This window comes from Solea solea, chromosome 4, assembly GCF_958295425.1.
Source record: "Solea solea chromosome 4, fSolSol10.1, whole genome shotgun sequence".
Taxonomy (NCBI): Eukaryota; Metazoa; Chordata; class Actinopteri; order Pleuronectiformes; family Soleidae; genus Solea; species Solea solea.
The window spans coordinates 21,389,155-21,404,097 of NC_081137.1; the positions used below are offsets into that span (position 1 = coordinate 21,389,155).

General features: G+C 42.2%; 1 protein-coding gene and 1 long non-coding RNA gene across 3 annotated transcripts in view; one reads left to right on the top strand and one right to left on the bottom strand.

Moving 5' to 3' along the window:
* LOC131458558 (uncharacterized) overlaps nucleotides 1-14,943 on the top strand; it is a 109,501-nt gene that overhangs the window by 42,050 nt on the left and 52,508 nt on the right. For both annotated transcript variants that reach the window (XR_009240107.1, XR_009240108.1), the window contains one exon: nucleotides 10,188-10,240. This is a non-coding gene — a long non-coding RNA (uncharacterized LOC131458558). The remainder of the gene's footprint in view (nucleotides 1-10,187; nucleotides 10,241-14,943) is intronic.
* On the bottom strand, nucleotides 11,901-14,026 carry msx2b (muscle segment homeobox 2b). Its single transcript, XM_058627730.1, has 2 exons — nucleotides 13,533-14,026; nucleotides 11,901-13,209 (listed from the first exon to the last, which is right to left on the bottom strand). Exons 1-2 carry the CDS (start codon nucleotides 13,909-13,911, stop codon nucleotides 12,752-12,754), a joined length of 837 nt encoding a protein of 278 aa, XP_058483713.1. The 5' UTR covers nucleotides 13,912-14,026; the 3' UTR covers nucleotides 11,901-12,751.

Consider the following 14,943-nt stretch of genomic DNA (forward strand, 5'->3'; position numbering starts at 1 on the left):
CGATTTTTTTCACAAATGGAAATGTTTCTATGTTTCTATTCAATTCAAGTAGGCATTCAAGTAACGTGCCAAACAGAAACAGTGTGATTTCTGTTTGGCCCTGCATAATGGGCGTATTGTTGTTATTATTATTGTTGGGGCTTAAGTGACATAATAGCCCTACTCGTGACTTCGGGAGGAACTCCGAGAGGAAAATAGAATTGTTTATTTGCGCTGCAGCTCATGAAATAAAGAAATGTAATGAAATGAGATCACGTGTCGTTGTGAATCGAGATCACGATCTTTTAACGATGTATCGTGCGGCCCTACTGTCACAGCATATCAACTTGTGTTCTTAAAGGGACACGGCATGTTGAGCCACCGGTGCAGTGTTGAAAGTGGTTGTGCTGTAGCTCGTCGTTTCTCTACAATACTCTCACTTTCTCGATTAACCGTGACGGCGCAAATCCCTCACTTTGCACAAATGTTCAGCTTTCAATTCAATTAGAAACTCAAATTCATAATTTCAACTTCCCATTCATGCCAATTCCAAGGCAGCGTGCCAGCCTGGCTGCAGCTCAGGCAGCAATCCCACTGCAAATTTCTTCAGAAATTGCCTTCTTTTGTTTGAATTGGGATCCTTCTCTGCAATTTATCATAACTCAAGGACATAAAACAAAATTGTCTGCAACTGCAAATAAATCTTCATCCACATTGGTGCTTCGTCATTTTTAAAAATGTGCTCTTAGTGTTCAAAACAAATTGTAAGGCAAATATTCTTCAAATGTAAATCTGCCACATCTTGAGACGGACTAACACTATCCTCTTGTACCTCCACGAAATTAGATTACCATTCCTCCACCCTCTGTGATGACCTCAGATGTGTCATTGAACAACAATGAGCGGAGATAGAAAAAAAAAAAGAAAAAAGAAAAAGCTCGTTCTCCTCACCACTGTTTCTACTTAATAAGCTCGGGGCTAATCTATGAGCCACAGCTGAGAGAGGGAGATGCTGCGTCAGCAGCCGCTTGTCATGTACCTGCCATACTTGGAAGTAGTAATGGAGGTCTCACATGCACCCTGTTTCTTGTGCATCTGCGGATGTCTTACATCTTGCAGGTTTTTTTTTTCATGGGTGTCAATTTGTGTGTGTGTGAGAGAGAGAGAGTGAGAGAGAGAGAGATGCATTCATGTAGGTGTGTGAAGGAAGAAAGATGAAATGAAACAATGACATACGTCTTTCTTTTCAATGGAGCTATTGAATGAAATGCAGGAACTGTAACAGTAATGCTCAGTACACACCAGGGGTTGACTCCTGTGTTTGCAAAAGAAGTCGATTTGAGTGAAACTCGATGGGAAAACTTCTCCTCAACTCACAACGTCTTTTCATCAATGAAAATAGAGTAAATTTGGTCAATTATGTTCCCTTTTAGAGGAAATGAAATGATAAAGCATGGCACATATGAGTGGGCATTCTATCCCGCAATAAGTACTCTCATCTGCACATGATGCTGGTCTAATTGTCAATCTGGAGACGGGAGTTTGTATCCGTACGGGTGACTTCACTACCAGTTGCAACTTAGTAAACACGTTTTTTTTTATCATATTTGTCAATATTCTCTTAACATCCTGATAAGTGTACATAAAAAAAAGCTCTAACTTCATTTGGTCTGAGCGTATTATTCCGCTGGCATACCTGTCAATGACCGACCCCTGCCTGATCATCTGCATGAAACCAATTTCTGTGGACTTAAGCTTTAAAGGATATGTCATCCATATTTTAACTTCATAACCTTACATCACTTTCCAAAAAAAATTATTTTCTTATGAATAGAGGAGCTTTTGCCAGTCAAGGACGGAGCAAGAAGAAGATAAACAAAATCTCTGGAATGTCTGCTTTGCCAAGCTCACTAACACAAAAGAGACTCATAATATTCACATATTATAACTTTTATAATATGTAAAAAAAAAGTACATTTGTTTTTCACGCAGCTTTAACAGCACATGAAAGCAATGACGTCACGTAATAATAATTCATACTTCATGGACAGAAACTCCCAAGGAAACACAGTTCATTCCACACTTGAAGCACAGTTTGACCAAACGGTGTCTTGGAAGTGCATTTCTAATGCTGCAGCAGCGGCTGGTTATATAACCCCCTCACTCACTCACTCACTCACTCACTCACTCACTCACTCACCCTCTCCCCACCCTCTGCAGAGACACGCGCGTACAAAACCACACTGACGCCTGTTTGGTGATTCACACCTAATATAGCCTCCCATCCGTCTCCGTGTTTTCCATTTACCTCATAAAGCTGAGGCATGTTCCCTTCAACCACTCTGCCACCTCTTTCACACCTCCTGTCTTGCCACTTCCCATTAGCCTCCTCGTGGTCACAGGGCCATGTGAGAGCGAGGCGCACACCTGACACAAGCAGAGCCCCGGCCTGTCACCTCTCCGCAGCTCAGTCAGGTGGGCTGTGGCAGAGCGGGGAGTTGTTTGTTTGCTGGGCTAGTTTCCTTTTCTGGATTGATAGATCACTGGCGGGGAGGCGAGTTTGACTGCTGCCTGGCTCTCCAGCTGGTTATGTAAATGCAATTCAGGCTGGCTGAATAAATTCCTCTAGGGTGAATGTCTCCCCTCAGCTTCTCTCCCTCTCGTCCATTCTTTCTTTTCCTTCGCCCCGTCTCTCCTTTGCTCCATCCTCGCCCTCCCCGGCCGACACTAAACAGCAAGTGAACCAGAGGCAGGAGTGTCGGAAAGTGCCACAACTGTGTTCCTCTCTGTTTTTAGGCACGTTCCGAGAATAGAACAGCCCTCGCAGTGTGTCGAGCGGAGGCTCGGCCCCAGAGGCTAGCTGGTTCACTGACATCCTCGGTTTAAGAGCAGTGGTACTTAATTCAGCACACACAGGATACATCCAAGCAAACGTGTACATGGTGGCGTCCATAATTCAGCGCAGTTGCACGAATTTGCGGACATGAATATTCATAAATACTCTCATACACACTTAGGCAAATAGCAACAGTTTGTGCCAGATGAGATTTCACTCCTATGTAATATTGAAGAAAAAAAATGCTCTTTAGGATTATTTATTGAAAGCAGCTATTTTAATCGGAATCTCGGGAGATTTCGCTGTTGTCAGTCATGGCTTTCATGTCACCATGTCTCATCTCGACGTGCTCTAGAATAATTTAAATCATCCACACATCTATCCATCATCTGTGTCGACACGTCCATGGCACGACGCGACAGTCAGACTGCACAATCGTGTTTGAGCGGCTTCATAGAACAATCTGTGTGTGGTTGTCAGATGATAGAGGCTCGGTGCTGTGTACGTGCCTAGTATAATGCAGTATTCTTCTTTATGTGCACGTCCATTACTAATCTAAATTTTACAGTCAGGGGTTGGAGGACATGCTCTCTGTACGCTTGTCCCAGTGCGTTATGTGCCGTCACGTAATGATGACATCTGATGAAATCTAGTAGCCGTAGTTTTTAAACTCAAACTTACTGTAGTAAACTAGAAAATGCACTATTGATTCATGTGTGCTCATTATACTTGGTGCCCATAGAGTATGTGACATGCAAACAAATTATCCTGGCTTTATAGCCTTGAAATTATGGTTTTCATAAATTTTTTGGCGAGTGTAGCTTTGGTATCAGCATAATTTAGATATTGTAAATATTTTACATCCAAATATTAGATCATAACATGTTAATAAATGGTATGTGTCTATACAGTGCTTTTTTTCTAGTCTTAATAACCATTCAAAGCACTTTACACTATAGTTTTGCCAATCCTAAAATGGGATTGACATAATTTACTGCTTTACTTTTACCATGTTGTTACTGAACTCTAATGTTAAAAAATCTGGCACGTGTAGATGTATTCTTTTTTATCTAAAGTGAAGTAGGGCTGAAACAATGACTCAATGAATAGTTTATTAATCGATTACTAAATGAACCGTCAACTATTTTGACAGTCGATTAATCGGTCTGAGTGTTTTTAAGGAATTAAAAGTTAGTTTTCTGATTTTTCAGCTTCTTAAATGTGAATATTCTCTGGTTGCTTTGCTCCATATAACAAAGACATCATTAAAACATCAGCCTTTCTAGGTTTGAGAAACACTGATCAAGATTTTCTGACATTTTATGGACCAAACAATTACTCGATTACTCGAGGAAAATAATCGACAGATGAATCGAGTATGAGAATAATGGTTAGTTGAGCTCATAGGTGCATAGTTTTAGCTGCTGGCGCTGCTGAATGAAACCTCTGAGGCAGCAGAGATTAAAGCACAGAAAACAAAAGGGAAGTGTGTTTTAAAGAGGAGAAAGGGCTAAAGTGTAAAACTGCAAGAACGGTCCACATCTTCAGAAACCCCTAGGTGCTCCTCAGACGCTAACAGCTCTTGTCATGTTACATTGCCTTTCGAAAGGTCGTACACAGCAAATTGCCCTTGCAATGGTATGAAAAGGGCCAAACGGGCTTTGTTAGACTGACAAAGCAGGCAGCCACCAGCCCCAGGTTATCTTGCCTTTACTGTGACGCAGCAGTGCGGAGTTCTGCTGACTCTCAGGGACGCATGATGTGTAGGATCCTGACTGACAGCCAGACCCTGTTTGCTCCTCACAGGCGTCAAATGAGGGAAGCCTTCCCCTCCCATGAGTCATATACATTCATTCATTCATGCAAGGGTGTTCCACTCCCTATGAGAGGAACCGTGGGGCCCTCAGGCTGTTATTGTGGACGCACAAGACGTTAAAGGCAGTAGACATATTTTCCTCATATGTAATATACTTCTGTTTATGTAAATGTACATTTCATCACATGCCACTAATCAACAATATAAGGGAGTAACTCATCGGGATGAGGGTTTTATCCTCGGCCGTAGTCAACCTCAGTTCAACAGACCTTTATTCTTTTATAGCTTGTGTTTGCAAGATTCTTGTCATGGACCCCATTTTCAGCAGCAAAAATCATTCTGATAAAGCACCACTACACTACCCACGGCAGAAAATAAAAGGGTGCCTTATAGCCTCATGATGAAAGTAGAACATCTATCATTGGTAGTTATACATTTCTCAGGAGAAGATTTGAACACAGCCAAAAAGAAAGGACTTCATTTCATCCTGTGGATTAAAAAAAAAACAAAAAAAAATGTGTGGCTTCTTGATGCACAACAAAAGTTTAGTTTCTCCCGGATGTGTTATTAGACACTTTTATCAGCAAGGTGTCTCACAACTTTTTCAAGCAAAAGAAAAATGTGCCCAAGCCAGTGTTTGTTCTTCTGTCCTAAAGTAAAGAGAAAATAACAAGCCGATGCTACGTTAAAAAGTACAATGGGCCATTAGCAAAAGACTATACTAACGACTCTAGCAGATGAGCCATTTGGGCAGAGAATGCTATTATAAAAAAAGGCCATCATCATCCATCTCTTCTGGAGATATACATTAAGATGTGTGTTCTGATGACATACACGTGTAACCCACTGATACGCATGTCAAGAGGAAAATGTGTTGCAATCATTATGACCAATGCAGAGTGGCGGAAAATGTGCTTTTAGTAGTTTTTCAAGGAGCAACGGTGATCTTGTAATGGCGTCTATAAAGACTGCTGCCCGGGGGGGGGGAGCTCAGTGGAGCACGTCCCTTACAATGGAAGCAACAGCCAGTCTAGCCTTCCGTGGCCGCCGTGTTGGACGTGCACAAAAGCTGCTCGGTGTCACTTCTGAAAAAACTGTTTGTTATTGGTTGCCCTTTTTTTTTTTTATAGGAGATTCTGAATTAAATGGCTGGCAGACTCCGCTGGGTTCACCCAGGCTCGTGCATCATTTCTGACATGAGAACAGTTCCAGTGGGAACTGTCTCTCACTATCTAATCTCTAAATGTATCCATCTGTATGTGAGCGTTGTGTGTGTGTCTTTTGCACAAAGATCAGTTGCGTAATGAAACAGTCATCATCATTTGGCTTGGTTTTCTCTTGATATGCTTGCCCTCTGGCACACTGACCTACAGAACACTGAACAGGCACTAAACTATATATCCCACGAGCCAATTCACGAATCACAGATCCATAGTTATTATGTTCCCTTTCACCACTGATATGTAGGCTGTCTGCTTTGCAAACTGCATGTAGCGACACAGACGCAGGGTCAAAACACAGGCACGGATGTGTTGAAACATTCACTCTCTTGTTGGCACACACAGACATACTTGGCACAGCAGCATGCGGGACAAGAGGTCACAAATCACCGATGTCCATTGAGTGTTTCTTGGTGCTTTCCAAGAGGCAACTGTTGTCACACAGAAGAATCTCAATCCTCATTTCATTTTTAACTATTTGTATATTGTATATATTTCCAGATTGTCTACTTTATTATTGTATTATTTTATTTTCTATTTTATTTCATTTCATTTTTTTGCCTATTTTACTGTTTTATTTATATCCGTGTCTTAAGCCCCCCCGGGGATTAATAAAGTATTCGGATTCGGATTCTGACTCTGAAGCCTCAAGATTTGGCGATTTGGACAGCGCCAATATCCAGCCGTCACCTGCAAATTATCTTCTCATTTTTCTCTAAATGGGAACATCATTTCAAAAATAAAATGAAAATGACATTATGCTCTATTAAAAAAAGACCCTGAAAGCTATTGAGACCATTAACTCAAGTCCAGTTAGAAGTAGGCCAATTCTCCCATAGACTTCCTCTTAAATGTATTTCTTTTTCCAACCACCAAAGTTCCCTCTCTGGCGGCTATTCACTTACCTGGTTGGCTTCCTCCCACAAGACTAGACTGGGAACAAATCCATGCTAATTATAAACAATACCAAACTCTCCGTGCCTGTGCAACTGTCCAATAAACGCCCAACAGTCGAACAATAAACTGTAAATCTCCCTGTTTTTTGATACCATCTTTAAAAACAAACAAACCGTGTCGTCACATTGTTTGCGTATGCTATTTATGTAGATATTTATTTTAATCTTTCGGTGTTTGCAACGGTGATGGACAGTTGTTGACAGATGAGGTAAGGCTGCAGGCTCCGTGGACTATGCTGTTCGCAGATGATACTTTAATCTGTAGTGAGAGTCTGGGGACAGGTAGTAGAGATGTGGAGTGATGCACTGGAGAGAAGAGGAATGAAGGTTAGTAGGAGCAGAACAGAGTTCCCCCTGTGTGTGAATGCCAGTGAGACAGGCGGTACGTTGAAAGAAGTGGTAGCGGAAGTGGATGAGGAGTTTAAATAACTGGGGTCAACTGAGGGGAAGAAGAGAGCGCAGGCAGGTTGGACGGGTGTCGGGGGTTGATGTTCGACTGAAGGATAGCAGCATAAGTGACAGGGGAAGGTCTACAAGACAGTAGTGAGGCCAGTTAGTGATGTACGGCTCAGCGACAGTGGCATTGTCTAAAGGACGGGAGATGGAGCTGGACGTGGCAGAGCTGGAGATGCTGAGCAAACACAATCTATTATAACACAAGTTATCCAATTGTTCTAGGCCACATCCAGAGATCACATAACACTATCGGGCAGTCGCTGCACAGTCAATTTAGTTTCCCCCTCTTTTTGTCATATTTTTGCCATCCGTGCATACACAAAAATAAGTAAGTCAAATGGATGGAGACAGGCGGAACAGTTGTATTCCAACCCAGTCTTTGGAGATGCACACACACACACACATAAATAACCTATTTAATCCCTCGTTATATAGAAGTCACATGTTGATCCCTTCAGAACCTGTGCATATCCGTGTGCATAATCCCTGGTAATGAGCCGGAGAAAGCAAATATTTAAAAAAATTGTACATGTGAAGCTATAAAAGGAATTTATCCCACGGCACAGCCACGCTCCCACACATCATATGGTTTCGATAGCCAGGAGATCACATGGCTCCAAACCAACCTGATGGAAACGTGAGAACAACTGATGACTGGAGGGTCCTCAGACGCAGCATAATTGCAGTTTTTTTTCTTTCTTTTTTTAAGACTTGTTGAATTAAAATTTTTTACCTCCCAGAGCTAACGGAAGAGAAGACGAGGCAAAAGCACAGTGACAACAATTAGTGTGTGGAAGACAGAAGAGAGATAACATACTGTGTGTGTGTGTGTGTGTGTGTGTGTTCAACTGCCGATGCTGGCTTTGTTTCACAGACTGACATCAGACTGCAAAGAAAACGAGCTGCACAGAAATCACTACATCACTCGCTGGTTATTTTTAGGCACACCTGTTCAGCTGCTCGTTAGCACCAATATCTGATCAGCCAATCACATGTTTGGTCAAGACGACCTGCGGATGTTCAACCCCGAGCATCAGAATGGGAAGGAAAGATGATTGAGATGAGGAAGCTGATTTGAGTGTTTCCAGAAACTGCTGATGTGCTGGGATTTTCACTCTCTCTTTCACTAACTGTCAACCAGAACATTTCCAGTGAACAGCATTTCTCTCAACAAAACTGTCCTCTTCATGTCGGAGAAGAATCCCCATTCTCGATGAAAGCAGATGAGCGACAGTAGCAATACCCATAATGAAGTAGTCAGTTGCAGGGTGTGTGTAGGTGTGAGATCATCTCCTCTGTCTACTCCTAATGAAGGTTATGGAGGACAGCAGATACAAATGCAAAAGTCAGCACCAGGTAAACCTCTAGTATACATGCACACCTGCAAAAACCTGTTCTATAAATAGATCTTGCCATGTGAGTGCATAAATATGTCATTGTGTTCTCTTCTCTTAATGTAGATCCGTTCATTCACAAAGAAGTAATCCCTGCTAACGCACAAATTGTCCAGATTAATCCGAGACCTTTCTATTTTTATCATTATTATTTAGTTCGCCAACGCTGACGAGTATAACTCCCGTCTCTCTTTGCACAATATTAAGAATTAAAGTGACCTGTTTTAGGACGCTCTCCCAGCTGCTTGCACAGATTCATTGAAGCTCACTGAGAGCACTGCTGCTCATCTTTGCTGCTATAGTGACACCTACTGGATATAAGCACCGTTTGTTGTCCTCAAGATTTCAGATATCTAACATCAGTGCCCTAGTTTTGTTGTTATTTACAGCCACTTTTTAGCAGTGTACTGGGTTAACAGCCAGTTGTTACCATGACAATGGCTGCCTTTTCCGGTGTTCTGGTTGTTATATTGAATTTAAATAGGAAAATCAACCGTGCAATATCATCATCATTTAGGATTGATTCACCTTATTGTTGCACAGTGTACCTGCAAGACTGCATGGTAATTGCTTTTGTCGCAAATCTGGCATTCTTCAGCTTTGCAGGTTTTTTTTTTTTGCTTTATAAAAAACTGTAACCCTAACCCTATTCTGCAGACCGTATGTCTGAGGAAATCAACCCAATGCCCAGGAGCAGCTGCAGCACTGCTCTGTTTCCACACAAGTTTATTCTGTGACGGCAACGGGAAGCCTCACTCGGCCACTGCAGGCGCTCAATATTTTTATGTGGAATTGAAATCAAAATCAATGAAAACCTAGAAATGAGCAAAGCGTCCGCTTGTTACTCAGTTCCCAGTGCGAGTGCAGTGAAGTGGGGGCCAACAATTAGCCCGAGAGGCTTCGGCCAGCATCACATTTGCATTTTTAACAGTTTATTCAGGATGTCCAGGTCTCAAGGTAATTGCTATAAATTGCCATTTAATTGTCCTTTCAGAGGCTGTTTCATGTCTTTGACCAGAAAGTGCTCCATCCTTCTTGTCTATGAACCACACTCATGCATCTGTGTGTGTGTGTGTGTGTGTGTGTATGGATATTCCAATGAGTCTGTAAATGGACACTCACTGGGGGATTTCTTTTTGTGTCTGGGAGGAGCTGCCAGAAGCTTAAGTAAACAAGTTTAAAAGAGAACAATTATTCTGTGTCAGATAGAGATAAATGTAATTCTGTATTCTTAATTTGGCATTTGGTTAGTTGGACTGTGATATAACCAATTCACAGATTTGTCTTTGTCTATTGTAGAAGGGAATTCAGTGTTTGTGTAGCTTAAAAATTGTCATTAAGTCAGAGATTGACATGTGATGAGTAAATCAACCGTCTCAAATTTCCTTCCTCCAGCTCCTCCTAAAGAGATCATTTAAAGAGTTTCCTTCATGCCGTCAAATCTGTTAGATTTTAAACATTATGTGAAATGTCTTGCAACAACACTCTGAGACCTTTTGAATTCCTTTTTTTTTTGCATGTGCTCCACAGAAGCTGTGGAAGAATCACAAACAGGTCAGCAGAGCACAGCAGGAAAAAAGGAGGTCAGTCTTTAAATGTACTTTTATTTTTAAATAATGACTGTGTCCCAGCAAACACTGGGAGGCAGCGCCGGCCCAAACCTTTATGGGGCTCTTAGCTGTATTTGATTTGGGGCCCCAGAGTAGCCTGTACTTTATTATTGGACTATTATTGATGCAAATGTAACACGATAAATTGCATTAATTATAGTTGTTATTTGTACCAAATCAGTGTCACTTTTATTTTTAATGAAGTGAATTAACTTGAATTAAACAAGTAAACTAGGTTAATTACTAAAACATACATGATCATACAGTAAGATAAGCTCCTGCACAAACTCGTGTTAGGTTTCATTGGCAGATTATATTATGCATTTCTCATTATCTGTTTGTTTTTGGGGGTTTTTGTTTGCTTTTTCTTCAGTGTCTTCTTTAGTCCACTGCAACTATAAGGGAAACTAAAAAAAATGTTTTCCCATGGTGTGATATTGCAAAACAGCCACTAGAGGAGGTTGGAGACAAGCACATGACGTATGTAGTCATGTGTTGTGTTGAGAAAACATCACAAAACAGTTGTATTCACAAACACACATCTCCAGTGGAGACAATAACAGCTCCCCAAACTGCAAAAAGATCATTTACAGAACTCACCACCGTCACCTGCCAGCACCACAATCTTGATGTTTCTCAAGTGAGCCTCTCCTGCCAATCTGCACTTCATTAGGACGACTGCTTCCCAATATGAGCTCCTCCCCTCTGCGTGTCTTTCTGGCCTCTCTGCCTTGGTCTGATTAAAGGGGAACCTCATAAATATGTTGCTGCCTTTTTAAAACAGTTTCCTCATCACATCAAAGCCAAACTAGAACTTGTAAAGTGCTCTCATAATTGCAGTGAGTTACAGGGACCTTTTAGCCTCCAAACTCGCCCCGCAGCTCCATAAAACGGGACGCTAAGCCCGTGTTTGTCTGTTAATGTCCACCGATTCACACAGGGCTCGTTAATATTAAGTTTAATGAGGCAGGAAGAACAAGACTTTAGTGCAGATAAGAGCCGGGACAAATGAGTGTGGTTCCCCCTAACAAGCAAAGGTGCAAAGGAGCAAGTGAATATAAACTAAATGAAAGTAATGCTAATTGGCTCATTTCTTTTATAGACACTAGTATTGTTTGTTTGTTTGTTTGCTGTTGCTGGTAAATTAAGAAAAAAACATAATAAAACAAAATATGTCAGATTGAATAGCCCAACCCAGCGAGCTTCCGTGGCAATAAATGCTGCTCTACGTTCAAACGCTACTGTCATAACAGCTAATTACTTGGATGAGTCAGAGTTTGGTCGTAAATCCCGGGGATAATGATCGTCAGCGAAACAACGGAAGGTATGCCCGTGCAAACAAAAGCATCATTATAAAAGTGTAACAGTGAAAACATAAAAGTTTAGCCTGCAGCTCAGTAATAATGGGAACTGTCTGTGAAGTCGGGTTATTTATGGCTATAGTTTGTCAAATATTACCTCGGGACTGACCACTGCCTGATGGGAAACACAAACCAAACAAACCCAACAAACGCACACACGTTGGCACGCAAACGCACTACGAGTCTGCTGCAGGTGCTGAACGAGGAGGAAAACCACTCAATAACAGCTGTTTACATGGTGAATTCCATTTGTAACTACACTTTTTTATTGCCACTTTATTTTTGGTACATAAAATGTATGTAAAATATTTAATTAGGAAAACAATCTCAAAGGATTTCTTTGTTAGAACATTTGGCAGAAACAACTGCGTAACACAACGCGACGACCCTTTCAAAGGGACACAAAAACCGATATAAATACAATTCAATTTGTTTGGTCAGATATTCTGCACCATATTACTTTTATAAATACAACATATTAAGCATTCATACATTTCCAGCATTGTATTTTTTTTAAATGATTAATATGTCTATATAAAGGATAGGAGGGGAAAATTAAGATGTGTTTTATTATCATTATTATTATCATTATTATTATTATTATTATTATTATTGCTATGAGAGAATACACTTTCTACACAAGTTTGTCACTGCAATGGCATCAAGGTTTCGCTGAGTAAACTGAGGGTGCTTTTTAAGGCAGACACTTCAGTTGAATGGAAACTGAAAGAATGTTTCACTGATATGTTTAATTTGGCCTGAGTTGCTGAAACACTCGTTTTCATCCATAGGAAAGTGTCTTCATAGTGACGCCCTCTTCAACACAAGGCACCGCCGTATACGCTAAGTAAAAAAAAAAAAGAAAAAGGCTTTGGTGAAAAGCTATAGTCTCTATTATTGTGTCCACGTGCAAGTGCTCGCCCCGGCTTTAATTTTTGCAGAAGTAAACAAGTAATAAACAGTTGGATAGTAAGAGCCCTCCTCGAGTCATGTAAACAGGCAGTCCAAAGGGCCGGGAAGACGCTCTAACAGGAACTGAAGTGCCTCAGAAAGTTCATTAAGCACTCCTTGTGCTGTAGAAGTTTTACAAACACTCCTCAGAAATGCAGTCCATCACAGGTAGTTATGATAAGTGGTACATGTTGTAGCCCAAGGGGGCAGCATAGAGTCCTAGAGGTGAAATGGGCAGTAAGGGTCTGTGGTGGTGGTGGTGAAAGGCCGAGTACGACTGTCCATACAGGGACATGGCGCCCAGCGACAGCGGCAACGTGAACCCGGGATGCAGAGCTCCAGCAGCCGCCGCCGCCACCGCTGCCGTCTTGGCGTCGGTGGCCATCTTGAGCTTCTCCAGCTCGGCCTCCTGGAGCCTCTTGGCCTTAGCCCGACGGTTTTGGAACCAGATCTTGACCTGGGTCTCTGTCAGGGTCAGAGAGGAGGAGAACTCGGCGCGCTCTGCGATGGACAGGTACTGCTTCTGCCTGAACTTCCTCTCCAGGGCCAGGAGCTGGGACGTGGTGAAAGGAGTGCGTGGCTTCCGGTTGGTCTTGTGTTTCCTCAGCTGGCAGGCAGCACTGATGTGACCTGGGAGAGGAAAAACATGACATTTCATTTGTACCTTGGAATTTCATTTAAACTTGATTTATTGTGGGTTTTGGACGTCTTAATTACATCTGTAATTATTACACAATTAAAATACTTCCTCACAGGAGTAACATTACATGTGACTCACGATAGATCATTTTTATAATTAAGTTATTACGCTCTACTTAATCTTTAATCGTCTCTCTGCACAGCAGGAAATAAACAATTGCCCCTGGTGAGAATGAGTCTGGTTCACACTGACCCCACTTGTTCAAGCTGTGGTTGTAGTTTCATAATCGTCAATAACTGCAGTATGAACTTACGTGGTTGTGTTGGGAACGCGCTGTTGGTGACCCAGGGCGCGCAGTCTGACTCGGACTCTGACGCCTCGGATTTGACCGGCGACAAAGGCACTGCGGGTAAGCTTTTCCGGCTCCCCCCGGTGGGACTGCACGCCTCTCGGCACAGATACAGAGAGTTCAGACCTGGCGGTGACACGGCCGGTTTAGCGCAGGTGAAGTCTCTGGCGCCGCGGCCGTCTTCCGATTTCCTCCCGGACATGAGCGCCTCCACGCTGAACGGATGATGCCGACGCACCACTGGGGAGGTCTTTTCCTCCCGTTTGCCCACCAAGGCCGCACGGTTACTCTCCTCCTCGGATGAATTACACTCCAAGTCGTTAAAATTCTCCGCGGCAGCCATATCTCTCTCCTCCTGGGTTTTATCCGGAGGAGGGAAAACAAATGGATGAGCTCCGAGCGCGCAGAGGGAAATGTCGCAGCCAGGCCAGAGACGCTCCAGCGAGCGTAATGTTGTGGAGCTGTCAAGTAGTAGATTATGTGGGAGTATGTTCGACGCATCACGTTTACGCGGTGCAACTTTGGCCAATCACAGCAGCCCAAAGTGTTTACGAGTGGGCAGATGTTGCCTTCAGGAACAGTCGGAAACAGAAGACACTTGATTTGTTTTTGGCACCAGGAACCACAAAATGTACCATTTTCATCAGTAACATCGTGGATGTTATTGTTGATTCGTCACACGACTCATGTGGTCATTTTCGTGTTGTTTTACTTTTATTTCCGTATTTATTTGTTGCTGTGGTGGTCTGTGGTCATCCAGTTTAGAAAGTGAAGTACCTGAAATGAGCGATTTGAAGTATAAAAAGAATATAATGCCATCTTCCTTTAGTTAGTTGCAGTTGGGGGTTTATATAATGACTGTTTTCATTATCCCTACAGCTGTTCTCTGTTAACAGCTGCTCATAACAAATTAAAAATAAGCAAAGGAAAAACAACAACTGTGTGCCAAATTCAATTTTCCTGCTTCCTTGTTACAGTAGCTCATGCTCAGAGGAAATCCAGATTCCCCCCCTGTATGTTTTGCTTCTTTCGTTGATTTATTTAATCCAAGGCTCTACGTTGTAACAATAACAGTTTCGTCCGCACCATTATCACATGTTAAGCCTCAGTAAACCTCATGAGCCCACGTATGCAAACATAGGCCCCGTGTGGATAATAATAGCGAATTCTAGCCGGCCCAAACACTAATCCTTTCTCTTCTTTATCTTGTTCTCATGTGTTTGCTCTGACCCATAGGGACTTTCCCAGTTTGTAGCTCACATGGCAGATGTGTCGCTGCACCAGGAGGGTGTCACACTTACTCTGACATGAGTATGTTACTTACACAAAATTACAGATTAAAATCCTCGGACACAAACTGGATGAGACACATGCT